At 35.8% G+C, this 25,173-nt stretch overlaps 1 protein-coding gene across 3 annotated transcripts in view; it reads left to right on the plus strand.

Moving 5' to 3' along the window:
- Positions 1-25,173, plus strand: part of AP3B1 (adaptor related protein complex 3 subunit beta 1) — a 274,921-nt gene that overhangs the window by 62,622 nt on the left and 187,126 nt on the right. For all 3 annotated transcript variants that reach the window (XM_073905296.1, XM_025892636.2, XM_073905297.1), the window contains exons 3-4: positions 7,469-7,543; positions 24,694-24,789. In XM_073905296.1, the coding sequence (XP_073761397.1) occupies positions 7,469-7,543; positions 24,694-24,789 (171 nt within the window). The remainder of the gene's footprint in view (positions 1-7,468; positions 7,544-24,693; positions 24,790-25,173) is intronic.

Raw genomic sequence — 25,173 nt, forward strand, 5'->3', positions numbered from 1 at the left:
TTAATATTTCTGAAAAATATGTGTCTAATGTTTATGGCACATGTCCCATGTTTTATCTTGGCTTGGTGAAATGTGGCAGACTAAGGAGAATTTGGAATGTATTGTTTCATATAGTGAATTAGTAATGAGCTTTTTAGCTAAAATACTGTTGAGTTGACTATCTGGAGTCCTTGGAGGAATGGAATATCGACATCTTCGGTGTATTGAATCTTTGATATATTTTCTTTTAGCAAGTGTTAGATGTTGAAGGTCTTACTTAGATTAGTTTTCTTGGCTTTCTAGTTACAGGATAATGAGCAAATCTCATGATGAGATTCTTAAAATTCCTAGAGTTTTGTTATATCTTATTTCATAGTCATACATGTTCCAAGGTATTTGGTTGGACATTATTAACCCTAAGAAAATTAAAAGTAGTTTCCAAGTTACAGATGTTTTTGTAAATATTTTTTAAAAGATCTTAAGCCAAATACAAATGGTACATTATTGTTGGAAAAATGAGAAAGCCCATTTTAGAAGAAATTAATAATGTGTAATTTTTACTGTTTCCAGTTACTGTATAATAAATATTTTAGTTTAAAGCTTTCTGGGCATTGCTAATTCCTCTCTTCCTTCCTTCAACAAAAATGTTTCAGTTGTGGGTATACTTTAAAGGATTCACCTTGTGGCTGATGCTGGCACCTTTTTGTTGTTTTTGGGTTGGAAATTGCTTAAAGGGCCAAGATTTTTCTGCCATGTTAATAGTCATCAGGACCAGTTCCATAAGCAGGCCTGAGTTTTTAGTAGTGATACAACACCCAAGAGTTTTCTCTCAGTTTTGCTCCACTATTACTTTCTGGGATATAAATCAAGGATCAGTTCTTTTTCTTTTTCCTCATTTATTCTTGGTTGCTGATTTTTAAGAGTTGCATTTGGGTCTGAAACTGTGCAAGATCTGTCTTTCTTGCTTCTCCTTTCCCATCCCTTACCCTTTCCTTTCCCCCTGACCTTTTTCCTTCCCCCTTCCTTCTTTCCTTTTAAATTAGCCAGTATTTATAAATTGAAAGTTTTGAACTTTAAAAAATAAACCATCTTTACTATTGTGAAAAATGAAGACAATTAAAATTTAGAAAAGCACAATTTCTCCTCTTTTTCTTCCTGACTTTAAAAATTAATGTGGATTTTTGGATCTAGATTATTATTATTTATAGAAGAACATGAACAACATATGGAAGTCAATCATTGTAATACACCACATTAACAGAATGAAGGGGCAAAAAACCACATGATCATCTCAATTGATAGAGAAACAGAATGTGACAAAATTTAATAATCTTTCATGATAAAACCCTCAACAGACTAGGACTAGAAGGAAACTGACCCAACATAATGCTGAAGGCCATATATGAAAAACCCACAGCTGGCATTATAGTCAGTGGTGAAAGACTGAAAGCTTTTTTTCTTCAATAAGGAAAAAGACAAGGATGCTTGCTTTTTCTCTTCTGTTCAATATAGGTTGGAAGTTTTAGCCAGAGCAGTTAGGCAAGAAAATGAAGTAAAAGGCATCCAGATTGCAAAGGGAGAACTAAAATTATCTTTGTTCACAGACGACATGATTTCATATTTAGAAAACTAAATATTTTACCAAAAATTTTTAAAATAAACGAATTCAGCCAAGTTGCAGCATAAAAAAATCAACACATAACAATTAGACAATTAGTTGCATCTATACAGTAACAACGAACAGTCCAAGAAGGAAATTACAAAAATAGTGCCATTTACAGTATAAAGCTTCAAAAAGTATTACATTCCTAGGAATAAAACCAAGGGGGCAAAAGACTCATTCCTTGAAAACTGTAAAACGTTGCTGAAAGAAATTAGAGAAGACACAAGTAAATGGAAAGACATCCTTTATTCAGGGACTGGAAGACTTGATATTTTTAAGCTGTCAGTATCAAAGTGAGTATGTATTCAGTGTAATTCCCATCAAACTCCCAGTGATGTTATTTGCAAAAACAGAAGAATCTATCCTAAGATTCATATGGATCCTGAATAGCCAAAACATTCCTGAAGAAGTTATAAGTTTCACACTTCCTGATTTGAAACCTTAATTCAAAGCTATAGTAATCAAAACAGTGTGGTAGTGTCATAAAGACAGACATATATACCTGATAGAGCATGCAGAAGTAAACCCTTCCATATATGATCAAATGATTTTTGACAAGGGTGAGAGACCATTGAATGGTGAAAGGATATTCCTCGGGACACCTGGGTGGCTCAGTCGGTTAAGCATATGCCTTCGGCTCAGGTCAGGATCCCAGGGTCCTGGGATTGAGTCCCGCATCGGGCTCCCTGCTCGGCGGGGAGCCTGCTTCTCCCTCTGCTTCTGTCTCTCTCTCTCTCTGTCTCTCATGAATAAATAAATAAAATCTTTAAAAAAAAAAAAGAAAGGACATTCCTCAACAGATGGTGTTGGGAATCTGGATATGCACCTGCAAGAAAATGAATTTAGACCTCTGCCTCATAATATATATCTATATATCTATATATATCTGTATATATAAAAAAGGCAAAATGAATTAAAGACTTAAATATAAGAGCTAAAACTATAAAACTTATGGAGGATAACAACTTCATGGCATTAGATTTGTCAAAGGTTTCAAGAAAAAGCAACAAAAAAAATGGATAACTTGGGCTGTGTCAAAATTAAAATCTTTGTGCATCATATGCAGCAGTTGATGAGGCAACCCACAGAATGGGAAAAAATATTTTGAAATCTATAAAAAACCATCTCCCATCATAGAGGAATTAATATCCAGTATATGTAAAGAACTCATACAACACAACATCTAAAAAAAAAACCCAATTGAAAATGGATAAAGGACTTGACTAGACATTTCTCTTGTCTTATATTTCGGTAGTAGGTAATATTAGGACCATTTATGATTAGATGGTAAGTTATGCTAGGGAAGGGGGTCTCCTATATCCACTTATTATCCAGGTAGAAACTAACGGGTAGCTTTTTTCCAAAGTATTTCACATGAACTACATCATGTAGAAATATGTTGAAATTTCTGTCATATCTGAAATAATCTGGTATCTTTTTTTTTTTATCATATCTGACATAAAAAATGTCCTGGATTGATTCAATAGCAAAATGAATATAACAGAAGAAAGAACCAGAAGTTGAAGACAGATCATTAGAAATTAATTTGCAGAACAGATTAAAACAAAAAGAAATGAATATAGCCTCAGGGTTTTGTTGGATAATATCAAAAGATCTAAAAAATATGTTCAAAAGAAGAGAAAGAGATTGGGGCAATAAAAATACTTGAAGAAATAATGGTTGGAAACTACCCAAATTAATGAATGACATAAATTTGTAGCTGAAAAGTTCAGAATACCCCAGTCAGGATAAACTCAAAGAAAACCATGCCTAAACACATAGCAGTTAAACTGTGGAAAACCAAAAATAAATAATCTTGAAAGTACTTGGGGAAAAAATGGTATATTACATACAAGGACCAGTGGTTTGAATAACTCCATATTTCTCATCAGAAACCATGCAGCCAGAAGACAATAGAACACCTTTATTTTATTGATTGATTGAGAGGGAGGGAAAGAGAGAAAGAGAGCAGGGGAGGGGCAGAGGGAGAGGGAGAGAGAGAATTTTAAGCACACTTTCAGTGATCTCACAACCCTGAGATCATGATCTGAACTGAAATGAAGAGTCGGATGCCCATCTGACTGAGCCACCTAGGCACCCCTGGAACATCTTCAAAGTACTGAAAGAAAATAGAGGTGGCACCTGAACAACAGAGGTTTGAATTGCTTGGGTACACTTATACATGTATTTTTATAGTATAGTATTGTAAATGTATTTTCCCTTTATGATTATTTTTCTTATGGTTTTAATATTTTTTTCTAGCTTTATTGTAAGAATACAGTATATAACACATATAACATGTAAAATATATGTTAATCAACTGTTTATCTTATCAATAGGGCTTCCAGTCAGTAGTAAGCTATTAGTAGTTAATTTGGGGGGAGGAGTCAAAAGTTATACGTGGATATTCAAATCTCTGGGTTGGTGCCCGCAAACCCTGCATTGGTCAAGGGTCTACTGTATTTGGTAAGCATAAAAGGACTAATTTTATTCTTCTTAGGTTATACTGAGAGGTTTTAAATGGATATTGATATAGTATATATTATAGCTATAATATAAAGGCTAGCAGGAAGGTGGGATTAAAAGGGCCTATATGGTTGTAAGGTTTCTACATTTTATTTGACCTGGTTCAGTATTAACACTAAGTAGACTGTGAAAGGTTTGCTGTATCTTGATTTGTCTATCTATCTAATAATCCCTAGAGGAAGAACCACTAAAAGTTAAACAAAAATATACAGCCAAAAAATCAATATAAAAATTAAAATAATATTTAAATGCTCCCAAATAAGGGGAATGACAGTGGTCAGACAAACAAAACACAGACAGTAAACAGAAAACAGGTAATAAAACTGTAGACCTGAATCTAACCACTTCAATAATTACATTAAATTTGAGTGAATCTAAAGTCAACAACTAAAAGATATTGTCAGATTAGATGAAAATATCAAGATGCAACTATATATTCTCTAGGAGAAACCCGCTTTTATTTTTTTTAAGATTATTTGAGAGAGAGGGAGAAAGAGAGCGATAGAGAGCACTAGTTGGGGGAAGGGGCAGAGAGAGAGAGAAGCAGAGATTCCCTGCTGACCAGGGAGCCCGATGTGGTCCTTGATCCCAGGACCCTGGGATCACGATCTGAGCCCAAGGTAGTTGCTTAACTGACTAAGCCACCCAGGCGCCCCAAGGCGAAACCCACTTTTAGTATAAAGACGTACAGAGATAGATTAAAAATATAAGGGTGGGAAATATATACTAGGAACACAGTAAACAAAAGGGCAGCTCCCACCGTAGCCCTTTCCGTTTCTCATACAGTCCTTTTTTCCCCACGGTACTCTCTTTTACCATCTCACATACTATATTTGTTTGTTTATTGTCCCTCACCCCCTTTAGGAGGTAAGCTCTAATGGGCAGGAATTATGCACTGTTCACAGTTGTATCATCAAGGCCTGCAGTAGTCCCTGGCATGTAGTGCCCTCTCAGCAAATATTTGTTAAATGAATTTGACTATAGGCTTTTTTCTTCTGTCCTCTGTTAACATTTTTTTGAATGGCGTTCTGTAGAACAGTGGGGGAATACTCAGAGTAGGGTACCATGGGACAGGGTCTCTGACTTCAGGCAGCCCTTGAGTAACTGAGACAGTGGGCTCCAGAGAACATTTGATCCCTGTCTCCTTATTTTACAGACGAGGAAATTGAGGGAGGCGTAAAAATCATACAAAGATGTTTCAGCTGCAGTAAAACAGGTTTACAGAATACTCAAGTCAGAGCGCCTGGGTGGCTCATTCAGTTAAGCGTCTGCCTTCGGCGTAGGTTGTATTCCTGGAGTCCCGGGATCCCTGCTTCTGGCTCCCTGCTCTGGGGGGCAGGGGGGAGTCTGCTTTTCCCTCTGCCTCTACCCTTCTCCCCACTTGTGCTCTCTCTCAAATAAACAATCTTTAAAAAAAAGAAAAACCAAAATATTCAAATCATAATATGACAGGTAAGGAAATAGAATAGGAAAGACTAGCTTGTATTAGAGTATTTTTAAACTATCCTGTAGAAGGGTCTTATTGAGAAATTGCTAACTGGGATTATAATGCTCAACATTATAAAATGTAAGATATTTGTCATAAATTTATAAAACTGATAGTTTCCATAATTTTCAGGTAGTTTCCTAGAGTGTCTAATTCATAAAGAATCCCTTTCCAGAAAATTATAGTTTAAACTGTTTTGTAGCTATCAAAGTCTTGACTATTAATAGACATAAAGATATATTCTGGGAATGAGAGTAAAGGAAATGGAGATATAGGTAGACATACAGCTAAAATAAATAGAAATAAAACATAGCACATAGAAAATTCCAAATGAAAAGTGTGGATTAAAAAATACTAGAGGAAATTAGAATTGGATGACATGGTAGGCCAGGTATTAGGAGATGACTCTAGGAAGGGAGAGTGATTAGAATTTGGGAGGAACGTGAAAAGTAAAAAGAATTGAGTTGGGGGTGTGATATGAGTGTAGGCATAGAGGAGCCAGAGAATGTTCTGGCAGTGGTAGGTCAGTTTATTTTAATAATAGCATTTGTGTAGAACAATAATGATTGAAGCGCTTAAAAGGGATCTTGCAAACTGTGAGGGCATTTAATATTAAGTGAAATGGTTTGAATTCTTTTTTTTTTTTTTAAGATTTTTGTTTATTTGAGAGAGAGAGCATGAACGGGGGGAGGGGTAGAGGGAGAGTGAGAAGCAGACTCCCTGCTGAACAGGGAGCCCGATGCAGGACTCGATCCTGGGACCTTGAGATTATGACCTGGGCCGAAGGCGGACGCTTAACCAACTGAGCCACCCAGGTGCCCAGTAGTTTGGATTCCTAGGCAGTCAGGGGTGAAACTGTCAGTGATGTACATTATGGACAGGGGCAGGAGACTGTTGGAAAAGGTCCTTTATGAGGCGATAGTGATATAGTTCAGGATAGTAACAGTGAGAAAGGATTAATGTGATTGTACAGAGAAATCACAATGGGACCTAGTTATTTTGTAGATTTGAGAAGAAAGAAAGTTCTGTGGTTTCTGGTATCTGGGAAAATTGGTGGAAATAGGAAGTTCTAGCATGAATGCCATTTTATCACGAGAAGTAAGTTTGGTTTTAGACAGCAAGTTTGAGATGAGAGAGACATCTAATGATGTCCAATTATAGAAGTGGAACTGGGGCTCAGAGTTAGGGCTAGAGTTTGGGGAATTGATCCCCGTAGTGGTGAGAATTAAGTCCTGAAGGTGAATGAAATGTTAGGAGTTTCAGAGATTGTAGAATAGTGTAGCCTGAAAAGATGGTGGTGCACAGAACTTTAGTGGGCAGAGAAGAGGACTTGGTGAAGGGAACTTTGAAAAGTAGCGATTGGAGAAGTAGGGGAATCCTTGAAAAGAAAGCCAGGGGAGAAATAGCTTGTTCAAAATAACATTTATTCCACCCCTCCCACCTCCATTACAAATGCAGTATACTTTTAATATAAGAACCTGGGAAAGAACAGTATAAATATTTAAAAAGTATTTATACCCTCATTAGCCAGAGAAAACTACTGTAGATATTTTGTTATAGGTCTTAAATTACTATATATTTTTTGTTTAATGTTGTCTGTGTATTTGTGTATTTATATTGATATACAAGTCATTGGTTCTTTGATGCAGATAGTTGAGATAAGTAATAAGATAACTCAAAAAGCCTTGTTAATTCCATAGCTTATTTGTTGATTCTATTTTCTAAATATTTAATGTATGTAGAATTTATGTTTTATTTTCAAATGACTAATTTAAAAAAGGTTTCACCTCTAATACTCTCCTTTTATCCTTCAGATGATTGCAAAAGGGAAAAATGCATCTGAACTGTTCCCTGCTGTTGTGAAGAATGTGGCCAGTAAAAATATTGAGGTACTGTTTTTGTTTTTGTTTTTTTTTAAGATTTTATTTTATTTATTTTAGAGAGAGAGAGAGAGAGAGAGAGAGCATGCACACATGTACACTGAGCCGGTGGGGTTGGGGTTGGTAAGAGCAGAGGGGGAGGGAGAGAGGGGGAGGAGGGGAAAGAATCTTAGGCAGACTCTGTGTGGAGTGCGTAGCTGACCCCACAATCCCAAGATCATGACCCCAGCCGAAACCAGGAGTCTGATGCTCAACCGCTCAACTGGCTGAGCCACCCAGGTGCCCCTTGAGGTGCTATTTTGATTCATAATCTTCATGATTCCTTTTGTTGTAAAGAATCGTAACTTTTCAGTTACTTTGAAATGTAGCATAAGATCCTTAAGTATCACTAGATTTTTTGTTATAATTAAGATGTCCATAATCTTAAATAAACAAACAGTATTTAGATTTTTGGACAGAGAATGTGAAAAGTAAATTGAGATTAATTCACCTGGGTGAATGATGGTAACTTGTGTATTCTTAGAAACCAGTTTACTTGAAATTCTGCTCTAGGGACTTAATTTTACGATAGCACATGTCCAGTGAAACAGACCTAAGTTCATGCAGTATAAGGGCAGCGGTTGAACCCAAGTATTACCACTCCAAATGTAGTGTTCTTTTTGAGACATTTTAGCTCTGGTATACCCTGCCTCTGTACAGCAGGATGTATTGTGAGCCTTCAATTACTTGTCTCTGTGTGGGTTTGCAAGTGGTGTTTGAAACAGAAATTCAAAGAACTTTGAGGCCAAGGTAATGTTGGGTCAGATGGACTAATGACCTTTGATAGAGTACAAAAGAAAAATAAGAGCCAGTGTAGAAACCATTGAGTAAGATAAGTAGGATGAAGAGTTCAGTGAAGGGGCTAAGAGGTTGATCGTGAGCAAATGGCTTGTTTTTAAAAGAATACAAGGTAGTAAGGAAGAGGATTGAAAGACCATGTCTGTCATGCTGCTCACTGTCACCAGTGTGGTAGTGATCGTCTGGAGGATATGTTCACTCAGTAAGAAGTAGTGATACAAGCATGAGAAGGAAAATGCCAGCACACATGCTTCCTCTTTGCCCATTGCTGACAACTGTGAACATCAACTGGGGGGAATGTTCTTGGCTCTGTTATTGAGTCTGGAAAGTTTGACGGAAGGAGCAGTCTCCACTGAAGAATATTTTCAAGGACTTAGTGACATCAGGGCAGATGTTTTAGGTGGAGATAGATGGAGTATAAGAAGTAGAAATTAAGAAAATAAGGGAGTTTTTCACATAATCAAGTATTAATATTACTATTAAAGCTGTATCTCTGTTTTATGTATTTATTTAGTAGGTGCTTGCCCTAGGGTGTACAATGCACATCTTTATCTTACTACAGTCTACCACTAGGATTTACAATATACATCTTTAAGTTATCACTATCTACTTTCAAGTAACATCGTAACACTTCACGTATACTTTGCAAATCTTATGACAGTGAATTTCCATTTTTCCCCTTCCCATCTTTTCGCATGGTATCATGCATTTTACTTTTAAATATGCTAAAACTTCCCAGTCATCTTTTTTAAAAGATTATTGAAATACAGTTAATATGCCATAACTTTTAAAGTGTGCCATTCATTGATTTGTAGTATATTTACAGAACTGTGCAACCGTCACCACCATCTACTTCCTCTATATTTTTATCACCTCAAAAAGTAATCCTGCTTTGATTAGCAGTCACTCCTTATGCCCCCAGCCCTATGCAACCATTAAATCTACTTCCTATTTCTATGGAATCGCCTATTCTGGGCATTTCATATAAATGAAGTCATATAGTATGTGACATTTGTGTCTGGCTTCTTTCACTTAGAGTGCTGTTTTCCAAGTCCATTCATGTTGTAGTGTGCATCAGTACCTCATTCCTCTTTATTGCTGAATAATATTCCATTGTATGGATGTACAGAGTTTTGTATATTCATTCATCAGTGATACTTGGGTTGTTTCCACTTTTTAGCTATCATGAATAACACTACTATAAAGACTTTCTACACGTTTGTGTCTGAATCTATGTGTTCATTTCTCTTGTATGTATACCTTGCAGTGATATTGCTGGGTTTTATGGTTACTGTCTATTTTTTTGAGGACCTGCCAAACTCTTTTCCACAGCAGCTGCATCATTTTACATTTCTATCAACAATGTGTGTGTTATAATTTCTCCACATCCTCACTGATACTTTTTTTTCTTTTTTCTGAAAAAAAAAAATTACTTTCTTTTAGATTATAGCTATCCTAGAGAGTGTGAAGTGGAATCTCATTGCTGCCTTTGCAGTTTTCGATTTGCATTTCTCTAAGAGAAAACTGTTGAGCATCTGTTGGCCAGTTCTACTTCTTCTTTGGAAAAATGTCTATTCAGATCCTTTTACCATTTTGTAATTGGATTGTCTGTTTATTGTTGGAGTTCTTTATATTTTCTGAATACTAGACTCTTAATTGATGTCTAATTTGCAAATATTTTCTCTCATTCTATGGGTTATCTTTTTATTTTCTTGATTGCATCCTCTGAAGCACAGACATTTTAAATTTTGATGAATTCCAATTCATCTATTTTTTCTTTGTTTGCTTATGCTTTAGGTGTCATATTTAAGAAACGGATGCGTAATCCAAAGTCATGAAGATTCATGCTTGTCTTTTTCCTAAGAGTTTTGTAGATTCAGCTTATATATAGTACTATGATCCATTTTGAGTTAATCTGGATGCTTAATCCAAGGACCCAAAGATTTATACCTGTCTTTTTCCTAAGAGTTTTGTAGATTCAGCTTTTATATATAGGGCTGTGATCCACCTTAAGTCGCCATGGAACTACTGATCTGTTTTCTATCATATAGTTTTGTCCTTTTTAGAATTTCTTATCTATTAAACCGTACGGTTTGTTATCTCTTCATTTGACTCCTTTTACTTAGGAATCGGAGATTCGTCTATGCTATTTCATGTATTCACATTTTGTTCCTTTTCTGCTGAAATCTGATTTCACAATTTTTAAATTTACCTGTTGAAATACACTTGAATAAAATGCTGTATGTGGTCATGTATTTTAATTTTCAATTTTTTAAAAAATTTTTTCTTTTCTAAATACCTAGGGATAGATCAGTTGCATTGTCTGGAAAATGTATATTTAATTTTTAGAAAATGGGGCACCTGGGGGGCACCTGGGTGGCTCAGATGGTTAAGTGTCTGCCTCTGCTCAGGTCATGACGCCAGGGTCCCGGGATCGAGCCCCGCATCGGGCTCCCTGCTCTGCGGGGTGTCTGCTTCTCCCCCTCCTTCCTGCTCGAGCTCTCTCTCACTATCTCTCTCTCTCAAATAAGTAAATAAAATATTTTTAAAAAATTTTTTTTAGAAAATAGTGTATAGAGTTTTCCAGAGTGGCTCTACCATTTACATTCCTGCCAGCAATTACATGGGAGTTACAGTTGGTTCACATCCCTTCCAACACTTGATCTTATTGGACTCTTTTAACATTAGCCACTTTGGTAGGTGTATAATGGTATTTCCTTGTGCCTTTATTTGCATTTTTTTATATTTAGTGATGTTGAGCATCTTTTCATAATTTATTGGTTGGTCATCTCTCTTCTAAACTGTTCAAATCTTTAGCCTGTTTTTAATTTTTTTTTCTTACTACTAAAGTGTAAAAAAATTCTGGTACCAATCTTCTGTCAGAAGATGGTTATTTACTGTTATTTATTTTCTCTTGGTCTGAGGCTTGCCTTTTGGTTTTCTTAATATCTTTTAAAAAACAAACATTTGATTTTGATAATGTCCATTTTATCTGTTTTCTTTTCAGTCATACTTACTGATTTTTTTTGTGACCTGTTTAAGAAATCTTTGCCTAATCTAATGTCAAAGATTTTTCCTGGTTTGTTCTAAAAGTTTAATAGTTTTAGCTATTATATTTAGGTCTGTGATCCATGTCATAGGTTTATGATCCACAGGTTCTGTAGTTCACTGGGAGGATTTACGTATAAGACTCAAGTTATAGCCGTGGCTATATGATTTATTACAGTGAAAGACACAACAAAAGCAGGCCCTGAAACAGGTGTGTGGGGAGAGGTCCAGAGGAAATTAGAAGCAAGCTTCCAGGTATCCTGGCCCACTGATTTTCCCAGTCACAATTCCTCCAGCATCAGTTGTGACAAAAAGTGCCAAGTGTTGTCCACTAGGAAAGTTCATTAGTGACTCAGTGCCCAAGTCTTTCACTGGGGGCTGTTCATGTAGGCATTACCTGCCCAGCAAGTACCAAAATTCCAGACTCCCTGAAAGAAAGCGCATGTTGAGCATAAACCATATTGTTGGTATGTAAACCACCCATCTCAGTTAGGGAATGTGGGAATACCCCTGAGATTCAAGTTCCCAGAAGCCATTAGGGCCAACTTTGTAAGCAGACTTTCTAAAGATAGCAGTCTCTGGCCTGCTGTATTAACTCTTTACTGTGCAATCCATTTTAAATTAGATTTTGTGTGTGATGTGAGGTAAGGTTTGAGATTTCGAGATACATATTTTTTTCCCGATATTCAGTTGTTCTAGTATCATTTTTAAAGAAGACTGTATCTTTTCCCCCTTGAATTACCTTGCCGTGTCTTGTCAAAAATTATTGATCATATAAGTGCAGGTATGTTTCTGGATTCTATTCTGTTGCATTGATCTGTTTGCCTTACCACACTGCACTGTTTACTATAGTCTTCTTTGTTGTTGTTGTTTACTGTACTCTTGAAGTCAGGTAGTATAAGCCCTCCAGTCTTGTTCTGTTTTTAACCTTATTTTGGCTAATCTGGGTCCTCTGTCTTTTTATGTAAGTGTTAAAATTAGCCTGTCAATTTCTTCAAAAGCCTGTTAGAATTGATTTTGTTTGCGTTGAATTTATAGATCAATTGCCATCTTTACCATATTAAGCCTTCCAATCCTTGATTGTGGTCTTCTTTAATTACCTTTTGCAGTGTCTTGTAGTTTTTGGTATACAAGTTTTGCACATGCTTTAAATTTAGCTTTTAGTAGTTTTGAATGCTATTTTATTTTTTATTTTTTTAAAGACTTTATTTTGAGAGAGAGAGAGAGCGAGAGCGTGAGCACAAGCAGGGGCAGCGGCAGAGGGAGAGGGAGAAGCAGGCTCCCCACTGAGCAGGGAGCCCGACACCAGCCTCATCCCAGGACTCTGGGATCATGACCTGAGCCAAAGGCAGACACCTAACGGACTGAGCCACCCAGATGCTCCTTGAATGCTATTTTAAACAACGTTGTCTTTATAGTTTCACTTCCCAATTGGTTATTGCTAGTATACAGAATTAATTTTTGTATATTGATCTTGTGTCCTTGTTAAATTCAGTTAGTTCTGATAGCTATTTTATAGATTTCTTTGGCTTTGTTACATAAATGATTGTATCATGTGCAATTATAATTTTACTTTTCTTTTTTTCTTGTCATATTATACTAAGTCCAATTTACATTACAGTGTTGAATAGAAGTGATGAGGATGGTTATCCTTGCCTTGTTTCTCATTTAGAAAGCACTGAGCCTTTTACCATTGATTATGATATCAACTATAGGATTTTTGCAGCTATCTCTAATCATGTTGAAGAGTTCTTTCTATCCCTAGTTTGCTGAAAGTTTTTATAGTGAATGAGTTTTGAATTTTTTCAAGTGCTTTTTCAGTAACCATTGAAATTACATGATTTTTCTCTATTCTCTTGATAAAGTAAATGACTGGGATTGATTTTCACTTATTAAATCTTTTTATTCATGGGGTAAATCCCTCATGGTCATGGTGTATTAAACCTTTGTCAATATTGTTAGAATTGATTTGGTAACTAACTTTTTCTTAAGGAGTTTCCCATCTATATGTTATTGAAGGATTTTTTTTTTTCTTTTTACTTGCAGTGGCTTTTGTTTTGGTATCAGGGTAATCAGGTTAATACTAGCTTTATAAAATGAGTTGGGATGTGTTTCTCCTTTGTTGTTTTAAAGAGTATGTGTGGAGTAATTTCATCTTATATGGTATTATTTTATCCTTACTGTGAAGTCATCTGGGCTTTGAGTTTATTTTATGGGAAGGTTTTAAATTCTGAATGCAAGTTGTTTTTGGGCATAGACCTCTTTGGGAAATAATTAACTCAGCAAGCATGGGTTCTCAAACCCAGTATATTCACAAGAAAGATCTGTTTTCATGACTGTCCCTTGTCTGTCTTGTGCAGACTGAGCTATTGGACTGTTCTGTCTGATAAAAGTGTTTTATGTATCTGTTGTCTTGAGTCATGGTGTACTAGTTTGTCCAGATAGTGTATACTAAAACTGTAATTTATGGTAAACACCTTACTTTTTCTTTTCCTGTTCTGGAGCTAGTCACTGATCTCATATGTAGTGATGACAGTGTGTATAGTTGTACATTACCTACATGACTGAACCCAGTAAATGCTTTGGACAGTCTCTTTCTCAGTTAGGTTTCCCTGGTTGGCAGTACTTCGTACATGTCATCACACCACTATTACTGAAGGAATTAAGCAGATCTTAACGGTGATTCTACTGGTGGGAGGACTCTTGGAAGCTTGTGCCTGGTTTCCTCTGGACTTCACTCATGTACCTTTTCCTTTTACTAATTTTACTATGTATCCTTTTGCTGTCATGAACCATAACAAGTGTAACAACTTTTTGAGTCCTGTAAATCCTTCTAGCCAATCACCCAGCCTGAAGATGGTCTTGGTGGACCCCCAACACAGGGCTATTTAGATTTTCTATTTCTTCTGGAATCTGTGTTGGTAATTTGTCATTCACGAATTTATCCACTTCATCCAGTCTCAGTTTATTAACATAAAGTTGTTAATAATATTCCCTTAGTATTTTTTTAGTGTCTGTGCCTTCTGCAGTGATATTTTCTCTTTCATTCCTCTAACAGGTAGTTCTTGTCTTTTCTCTTTTTCTCTTGATCAATTTAGAGCCTTATCAATTGTATTGACCTTTTGAAAAATAGCTTTTGGTTTTATCAGTTTACTTTTTTCTGTTTTCTATGTCATGGATTTTTTTTTTATTACTGACTTTTTTACTTATCTTTCATATTTTAGACTTGTACATAACTTGGGGTTCTTTTTTTAATATCTTGAGTTGGGAACTCAGATCAAATCTTTTTCATTGTTATAAACCTTTAATGCTATGTGTTTTCTTCTAAACATTACTTAACTTGCATTTTCCAAATTTAATTTATGTATTTTCATTGTTGTTTAGTTAATATTTTTTATTTACTTTATGATTTCTATTTTGACTCATGGATTATTTAAAAGTATGTTGTTTAATTTCCTGATATTGGGGGTGGGAGGATTATCTTAATGATCTTAACATTGATTGCTTTGTAACATAATCCCACTTTAGTCTTAAAACATACCTAGTATTATTTCATTCTTAAACTTTATGAGAACTTGTTTATAGAACATCAGAGTTTATTTTGGTGTGCATGCCATGTGCAGTTAAAGAGAATGTGTATTCTGCTATTGTTGGATGTATATTCTGTAAGTGTTATTTAAATAAATGTGGTTGATAGTGTTGTTTGTTTATATTTTTAAAAGTGTTTTTACTGACCTCTTGTCTAGTTGTTCCACTGATTGCTAGGAGAGGGATTTTGAATCTCCCAACTATGATTCTGAAATTGTTCATTTCTCCCTTTAATTTAGTCATTTTTTAGCATATTTTTAAAGCACTCCCATCAGGCATCACTTTTTTTTTTTTTTAAAGATTTTATTTATTTGACAGAGAGACAGGAGAGAGGGAACACAAGCAGGGGGAGTGGGAGAGGGAGAAGCAGGCTTCCCACGGAGCAGGGAGCCTGACGTGGGGTTCGATCCCAGGACCCTGGGACCATGACCTGAGCTGAAGGGAGACGTTTAACGACTGAGGCACCCACGCGCCCCCCGGCATCACTCTTTTTGTGTCTTCCTGATGAATTGACCTTTTTATCCTAAAATAAGTCCTTCTTTATCTCTGGTAAAACTTTTTGTCTTAAAGTCTATTTGATTTGTTACTAATATTGCCACTCCAGCCTTCTCATCTCTTTGTATGGTGTATCTTTTTTTCATCTATTTACTCTCAGCCTATATATGTCTTTGTATCTAATGTGCATCTCTTATTGATAGCATGTGGCTCCAACTTTTCCCCATCCATTCCATCAAACTGTGCCTTTGAATTGGATTGTTTATTCTTTAAACACTTAATGTCATTATTGATGTGTTCAGATTTGAGTGTACTGTTATACTGTTTATTGTCTGCTCCTTTTGTTTCTTTTATTCCTTTCCTCCCCTTGTTTTGGAGGAAATCCCATTTTAAATTTTCTTGTTTTTATTTTTTATTTATTTATTTTTAAAGGTTTTATTTATTTATTTGATATATAGAGAGAGCACGAGAGAGGGGACACAAGCCGGGGAGTGGGAGAGGGAGCAGCAGACTCCCCGCTGAGCAGGGATCCTGATGCGGGGCTCAATCCCAGGACCCTGGGATCCTGACCTGAGCCGAAGGCAGATGCTTAAACGACTGAGCCACCCAGGCGCCCCACTTGTTTTTATTTTATTTCATGTCTTGAAATTTTCTCCTTAACATAGTCATATTTTTGTCTACCTTCTTGGGCATATGGAGCATATTTATAATAGTTATTGTAAAGTCCTTTTTCTTTTTAAAGATTTTATTTTTAAGTAAACTCTGTTCCCAATGTGGGGCTCAAACTCATGACTCCAAAATCAAGAGTCACATGTTCTCCTGACTGAGCCAGCCAGGCGCCCCTCTGCTATTTCTATCATTTCTGTCATTTTGAGTCTTTTTCTATAGATTGATTTTTCTCTGGTTATGATTCATATTTTCCTAATTTTTAAATATCTTTAGTAAATTTTAATTAGATGCTGAACAATATGAAATTTATGTTGTTATTTGCTGGATCTTGTATTCCTTTAAATTGTGTTGGGTTTTTTTGTGGTGCACAGTTATATGGAATCATTTGATTTTGCAAAGCATGCATTTAAGCTTAACTAGGGAGTACAGAAATATTTTTAGTCTAGATTAATTTAATCCCACTCCTAAGGTGATGTTCTTCTTAGGATTCTACTCAAAAACCCATGTATTTATCAGACATTTTCTCTCTGGCTGGTAGGAACATGAATTATTCCTAGCTCTTTGTGATCTTTGAGATCTGTTCTGCCTGCCTTTTTCCAGTGTTTGTTTTTGGTGTTCTGTGTTCTTCTGTTTTTGTTTTGGTTTTTTTGGATGGCCTCAGGTAGTTTCAGCTCACTCTTGTGCATGTCAGTGCTTAGTCTAAGACTTGGTGGTTGTCCTCTGCAGTGTGTGTGCTCTCTCTCTCCCTCTCACTATCTCTGTGAAATTTCCTCCTGTTTGTTTTTCTGCTTTGCAAATTCTAGCAGCGTTGGCCTTAGAACTTTGATCTCTCTCTCCTCAGCACGGTGAGTCTTCTGGATTCTGCTTGAGTTGCCCCTGGTGTGCTGGTGGATATACTATACTACCCTCTGTAGTGGCACTCGCTTTGACTTTTCCCTCTGAGGATTCACAGTACTGGGCTGCTTGTTGTCCAACATAAGAAAACTCTTTTCCCTGATCTTCTATTTGGTTAAGGTAGGAGAGTAAATCGGGTCTCTCAGTTATTATTAAATTATAGCTTCATATAAAAAATCTTCCTAAAGCCTTAAAAATATATGGAATGTTATTGATCAAATGAAACATTAGTCTCAGTTTTCCCTACTTTGTATGTGGAGTTGTCAATTTATAACTGTGGTGATATGAAAAGTCACATCATCTTTTCCAATTTCTACATCAGACTTCTATAGCAGTGTCTTATACTGCTTTATGGCCAGAATATATTGAGTGAGCCATATATCTTTAGCAATTTTATAGTCAATGCTTAAGTATTTTTGGTTTTAGAAACAAAGCATTTTTTTTTTTAATGAAAAGATTGGGTAGGTACAGAAAAAATAAGAGTGAATAAAACACTCTTAACGATGGTCGAGTTTTTTGTTTAAGTAGAACAATAAGATCAGTGATTCAGTTGTTATATAATACAAATACAAGATTGATGTAAAGTAGACTCTTAGCTATTATTTTAACACTATTACAGTGGATTGGGTGTTACTATGTCTCTAATATAAAGTAAATTAGTAGTTTAAATAGTTTTTCCCCATATAAAGTAAGTTTAAATAATTTTGAATTTATGTATTCAAAATCTGGAAAAGTAAAAGTAGGAGTATATTTTATACAATTTCTAGAGTACACATTTCCACATATATAAAAAGAAATATTTTCCTGTCACCATTTAAACTTTATTAGAATAATTTATAAGATCTTAAAAATAAGTACTTTAAACCCATTTTTAGATACTTTTTTAAAGATGTTATTTATTTATTTATTTGACAGAGACCCTGCGAGAGAGGGAACACAAGCAGGGGGAGTGGGAGAGGGAGAAGCAGGCTTCCAGCAGAGCTGGGATCCCGATGGGGAGCTCAATCCCAGGACCCTGGGATCATGACCTGAGCCTAAGGCAGACGCTTAACGACTGAGCCACCCAAGCGTCCCCCATTTTTAGATACTTTATAAAGTATACTCCATTTTTTTTTAGATAATGCATACATTATATATTTTGGATAGGTGAATTTTGCTACCAAAATGATGAGCCATCATAAACTCAGTTTGACTAACTTCGGTAAATTAAAATCAAAACACTTAATTCATTTAATATTGGACTTAAATAGAGTATTCGTGGGAGCAATGATTGCTAACATTTAAAAGATGCTGTGTGTGCTAGGTTGTTAGTACCTTTACATATATCCTCATTTTATCTTCACAAATAACCCTGTCAGATTGATACTCTATCATACTTTCCCAAATTTTATGTATGAGGGCAAGACAACAGAGGTTAAATTATCTGACCAGGGTCATACAGTATGTTTCAGAGTCAGAATCCAAAGCCAGGTGGCTTGGCTTCAGAACCCATCTTAGACCATTCCCCTTTTAAAGCCATCCTTCCTGTTTGGTGCTTCCTTCCTCCTCCTTCTGCCTTAGTGACTTTGGCCCCAAATCAACATCTGGTATTAGCTATCCTTTGGGAGTTATCTGGCATTGGTATAAATTTCTTTTATGTTTTAGAGATTGGTAGAAATGAGCAAGTCCTTAGAAATTGGTAGTGAATTAACTAGTTCCCCTTGGACTTCTAGTCTTCTTGTAAGCAGAAAATTCTGTATTATTTATTGTTCATCCAGAGCTGTTTGTACTGTTCATTAGTTATAGTAAAACTTCCCTATTTGTTCATCTTTTCCCTTTACACTCGGATTCTCTTATACTGCCTAGTGTTCTGCAACAAAAACGTCACTATAAACATAATTATTGGTCTATTTGTTGAATTTCTTTTGTTCTTGAAATACCTTGTTTTTGAAATATGCTTGATCCTCTAATGTGAGAAAACTGACATAAGCTTCTTAAAATTTATGTTTAGAGAATTGATTGATGTTTCATTGCTATCAACTGCAAAATTTCATTTTTATTAGTACATGCTGCCTTAGACACACAGTTAAGCTGTGCATCATCTTCCATTTGATGTCAAATGATACCAAAAGTTACCTAGTAAGCAATCAGTGGTTATAGTACAAAAATAATCAAAGGTTTAGTCAATAACTCATGAAGTTTGATGTACTCGTATTGATAAACTAATTAAACAGATCTGCCTGTGTTCTTCCAGCCTACTGGGGCTCTGCTATGATTAGCTTTACAGCAAGGAGTGTTGTAACATTGAATGAAGGTAACTGATCAGAGAATGGTGTAGTCACGGAGCTTTAAGTACTCCTATTTCTGGTCACAGAATGGTTTCAGGGAAACTAGGCTTTCTCTGCACACCTGCAGCCAGTCAGTGCATAGGCCTCTTGTGGTCAATATTGATTGATTCTTATAACAGAACTAGGACAAATTTGGTGTTTTGCAACGTTCTGTGATTTAATATTGTTATGCTTTTTGCTATAAGAGTCACAAAAATCCTTCTCCAATAGTGAGTAATTACAGCAGTGCCTGCTAGCTCAGCTGTGGTTCTGAATGTTTCAGTGTTGCCAATATAAACCCCTGGATATATTCTGGAGTTCATAATGTAGCTTTAAAAGTTGGCTGTACAGTTACTTGATAAATAAAGGTGTTGCTGAGAAATAAATCACAGGAGGATGACGGGATGGGTGGACTCTAATCCATTTTCTTTCAAAACTTTCCAGAGAACTGTAGACTGGATCTGAATATAATTAGTAAGAAGAAAGAATACTTTAAATGATTAATTTTTTTTTTTTTAGCCCACAAGTTAAAGACTTTGGAGGCAATCTTTGTAATACCTATCATCTCTTCATAATATGTTGGTGTTTCTCTAGGCATCTATTTAGTGAATTATAACCATTGTGGTAAGTTAGATTCCTGATGTAGCAATCTAATGGGAAATGTCTTAATAAATTTTTTCAGTATACCACTGGGCTGTGATGTTTCATTCAGCTAATTATTGAACTCTTACTATATACCAGCCATGTGATATAGGTCCTGAGAATATACAGATGAATAAGGAATGGTTCCTGTATTTAAGTAACCTCTTATTCATTCTAAGGTGGATTTCAGAAATATCTTATTTAAAAATGCATCTGTGTTTTGTTTTGATTTATTGGAAATGCTATAAATCAGTCAACTAGCAAGTGTTGGTGGGGAAAGCTATCAGTACTTCAGACAATTAGATACATGCTTCTTAAACTGTAATTAAAAACTTTATATTTCCATTTAAATATAATCTAAAACATTGGAAATAATTTGGATCATGTGGTTGCCATCTTATATAGTAGTATCACATAATTATGGAACCTACTTGTATTCTTCCAAGTGAACATTGAAAGGGTTTGTGGACTTTCGGTGGCCTAAGTGGGTCGATATCATCTGTAGATATGTGATGACTTGGGTGAGACTGCTGTTGACTGATTGGCACTCTGAGGTGTGTGTGTGTGTGTGTGTGTGTGTTCTGTTTTGTTTTTTGGAGTGAGTTTGTTCCTGATAGACTGATGTTTCAAAGTGAAGGACTGTCATAGATTGGTTGATTGGCAAAAGCTTGTTCATTTAGCTTGAGTTTTTGTTGACCTATTGGAGAGGTTTAAAACAGTTTTAGTGGCTCTGTCTTATCAATGCTACAGAAATAGCTGTCTTTGTGGAAACGTAGGAACTTAAAAATGTTTTCAGTTTGAGATTTTGTTTTAATCATAAAGAAGTTTCAAATACTTTTATAATGAGAGAAAGTACTATTATTTTATAGTAGAGGACATTTGGAAAGATGAGATTCACCCCAAAGTAAAAATATCTTTATTGTTTTATCTGAACAGAAAATTAATATTCATTGTAAAAAAATTAAATAATAAAGATGTAAAGAGTGAAGGTCACTGGTTAATACTACCTCAGATTTGGTCACTGTTAACATTTTACTATATAGATTTCTTAGGCTTAATTTTGAATCCTAGTTCTTCATTTAGTACATGTGCTGTCTTGGTCAAGTTACTGAACCTCTCTGTGCTTCAGTTTCTTCATGTGTAAAATAGGAGTAATAGTACCTGTTCATTGAATTGTGAATTGAAAATGAATTAATTTACCCACCTTGCCTGCACCTGCCCCAAGCCAGCGGTTCTCTACTCCCCCGCATCCAGTGAGACACACAATGTACCGACGCCGACCGAGCGGACACAGGCAGAGCGATGGTGGCCAGGCTCGGACTGGGGTTGCTGCTTCTGGCGCTGCTCCTACCCGCACAGATTTATTCAAATCAAACAGCTGTTGTAACACTTTCAAGTAACTTCTCCTCCCATAGTACCTCGACTGCCCCAAATCCAGCTAATGCCACCACCACACCAACTGGCGGTGCTCTGCAGTCAACAGCCAGTCTCTTCGTGATCTTGTTCTCCCTTCTACATCTCTACTGTTAAAAGACTTGGGCCAAGAAACATCTATACTTCCCCATCTTCTAAACCCAATCCCAGTGGCGTCTAGACACATCCAGTGTGACAAGGAAAAAAAACAGGTCTTCATTGAATCTGCTAATTCCACACCTTATTTTATTGACAGAAAATGTTGAGGATCCCAAATTTGATTGGTTTGAAGAACATGTGAAGGGTTTGACTAGATGATGAATGTCTATTAAATCTACTGGAGTTTCATGTACAAGATGAAGCGAGAACATCCAAGATTAGTCAACAGATCATTTCTTTAAATGTGGCTTAAAAGTATGGATATGTAAAATTTCACCTTGAAAATGAGAATAGATTTTATCTTACCTTGATATAAAAGATGGGATGCGAACAGATTCAGTTTTCATTTGGTTCATTAAATCTTTAAGGCCATAAAACAGTTAATGCAAAAAGCTTCCATGATTCTATTTATATGTACATTAGAAGGAACTTCCAGGTGTTACTGTAAATCCTCAATGCATTGTTTCAGCAGTAGTAACTTAATGCCTGTATACTCTAGATGAAAGTTTCATCTTGTTAAGCTATCACTGTTTCTTGGGAACTGAACTCTTTCCTCTGAGGCTTTGGATTTGATATTGCATTTGATTTTTTTATATAGTAATTGACATATGCCAGGGCAATGATGGGTTGGAATCTACCCCCGATTGAAGCATAATGAGTAAATTTTGCTTATATACCGATCACTTATTCCTATTCAACAAGCGTGCCACATTCATTTAGCTAAACTGATTCCAAAGAGTAGAAGAACATTGACCTCAGCTAATTTCAAAATGCTTTTTATTTCTGCATATGTTGAATACTTTTTATAATTAAAAAAAATCTGTTTTGAAGGTAAAATTGACAAATCTTGAAATTAAAAAGGCAAAATATGTGCAGGAGCCAAAATTGTAAATCAAGTATTTGGGAAGTGAAGACTGGAAGCTTACATTAAATTCAGAAAAACTTTTAAACTCTTTCTGTAAATACCTTTTTTTTTTGACTCTGAATCAGAATAGCCACATTTGGAACACTTTCTGTTAGTCAGTATTTTCAGATAGTTAGAACCTGGTCCTAAGCCTAAAGTGGGCTTGATTCTGGGAAGTAAATCTTTTTACAACTGCCTCGATGCACAGAAAGCTTTATGAAAATAGATACTCTGAGGTGTTTTGTTCGCATGGTCACACACTGATTCTTAGATATTCCAGTATCTAATATGGCCACAGTAGTCTTGATAACCAAAGTCATTTTTTCCCATCTTTAGGAACCTACACCAGAACAACCACATCCAACAGATCTCAAGCAAAATGGAATGAACATTCCATTTTGTTTCATACCTGAATGTATATCTATTTTGGATTATATTTTGGATTATATGTTTGTGTATTTATGCTTTGATTTATAGTAACTTTTCATGTTATGGAATTGATTTGCATTGAACACAAACTGTAAATAAAAAGAAATGGCTGAAAGAACAATCTAAAAAAATAAAATGAATTAATTTAAGTAAAACATTGAGACTAGCACCTGGCATATAGTTAGTGCTGTGTCAAAGGAAATTGGAGGATGAGGGAAGGAAGACCATGGCAGTTATCTTTTAAAAAGTTCAGATTGGTGGGGCGCCTGGGTGGCTCAGTTGGTTAAACGACTGCCTTCGGCTCAGGTCATGATCCTGGAGTCCTGGGATCGAGTCCCACATTGGGCTCCCTGCTCAGCGGGGAGTCTGCTTCTCCCTCTGACCCTCTTCCCTCTTGTGCTTTCTCTCTCTCAAATAAATAAATAAAATCTTTAAAAAAAAAAAAAAAGTTCAGATTGGTTAGTAGGACATAAAACATGGCCTGGTGTAGCACTCTTTTTCCTTTCCAGCGTCAGTTTCACCTATTTCCAACTACTTCCCCTCATTTCCTGTGCTCTTTGAACATTCCATAAACTTTTAGATTTGTACTCTGCTGATATATAAGATACTTGAGAAGGAAGAAACAGGCTGTGAGCAGTGTCAGAAAGAAGCAGTTGTTGAATTTCAACTCAAATTCTAAATTTTATTTAATTTTTCTGTTCATCATAATTCTGTTATAGACTTAGTGATTAAATTGCCATTTAAAACAGTTTCGGAAGACTTCCAGTCTTTTGGAATTTTTATTACATTAAATTGGTATTATTGTCATACCTTATTCTTACTGAGCTGAAAATATCATGTAATGTATATTGGAATGTGAATATTACCATATGGTCAGGGTTGGGGCTCCAGCACCTTTTGATTGATGAAGAAACATAAGTTCAAATACTATGTAGTTAGTGGACAGAACCCAAGATCTTTATAGTTATTTGTATCCCTCATTTTGAAAATGTTTTTACAATTCAGCTAATATTTTAATATTCTTGTTTGAGTTTTGCTCAGGGGTTTTTTATTCCCTTCAAGAGAAAGTGTTACCAGACAGAACTGGTTATGAACTCAGGTTCACCTGCTTGCTGCTTGAAAATCAATAGACAGGTGATGGTGGGAAATGAAAGGTTTCTTTATTCAGGAAGCTGGCAGCCTGGGAAGGTGGTGGACTAATGTTCCAAAGCCCATCTTCCCTGTCCAGGCAAAGCCAGAAAGTATTTTAAAGGGGAAGATGTGGGACATTGGGGCTAGGGGTGGCTACCTGCAGGAGAAGGTGGTGCCCAGGCAAATAGTCATATGTTGGCATGGCCCTGAACATACTTGCTGGCATCAGCAGCAGCTGTGTTCCAATGTGGTGAGGACTACTCCTCTGGGGAAGTCAGGTCCTTTACTCCTTAAGGCTGGTGGTCTGCAGTTCTCAAGGAAAGTAGGTTAGTTCATCTACAGACCAAGGGACTTAGGTCAGCAAACAAGGAGTGCATTAGCTTGAAGCAAGTTAACCATTAAGACCTTTTGGAGTGTTGTTACAGAACACCTTGATAGGGTGTTGCTATTATAGATTAGGTTATTAAAATGCTTATTTTACAAGCTTTTTTTGTTGCCATTCATTATCCTACAATATATTATCTTTATGTTACAATATAAGCTATTCAGTTATTTACTTCAGGAAAATTGAGAATGGATTTGGTATACAAAACATTGAATTTTTAATTTTAGCTAGGATTAAATCATTTTATTTTTTTTAACAGATCAAGAAGTTAGTATATGTTTACCTGGTCCGGTATGCTGAAGAACAGCAGGATCTGGCGCTCTTGTCCATAAGCACTTTCCAGCGAGCTCTGAAGGTAAATAATAGAGTGAGCCAGCAAGTAGCTACAAGGTTGGTGCAAAGTTGAAAGTGTGTGATTTAAAGAACTGGAGCAATAATCTAAATGGCACAGTAGTGTTTTGAGAGTTGAAAAGCCTCTCACATTGCCTGTTCAGTGTTCATAGAAAATAATATCTATGACCAACTAGACCTTTCCCAGTGTGTTTCATTTTCTGTAGGTTCCTTTATATTTTATTTAATCATTATCATGCATCAAAGAACTCTTCATCATTATACCAACTGGTGGTTGAAAGTGTGTAATGAGGGGACACGACTTTTTAAAGATAAAATTTATAACTTGTAGCATTTTATCATTGTAAAACTCTAAAAACCCAACATGTTTAGTAATGAATGATCAGCT

Source organism: Callorhinus ursinus, unplaced genomic scaffold (assembly GCF_003265705.2).
Source record: "Callorhinus ursinus isolate GAN/ISIS: 27379988/994484 unplaced genomic scaffold, GSC_fseal_2.0 scaffold23, whole genome shotgun sequence".
Classification (NCBI taxonomy): Eukaryota; Metazoa; Chordata; class Mammalia; order Carnivora; family Otariidae; genus Callorhinus; species Callorhinus ursinus.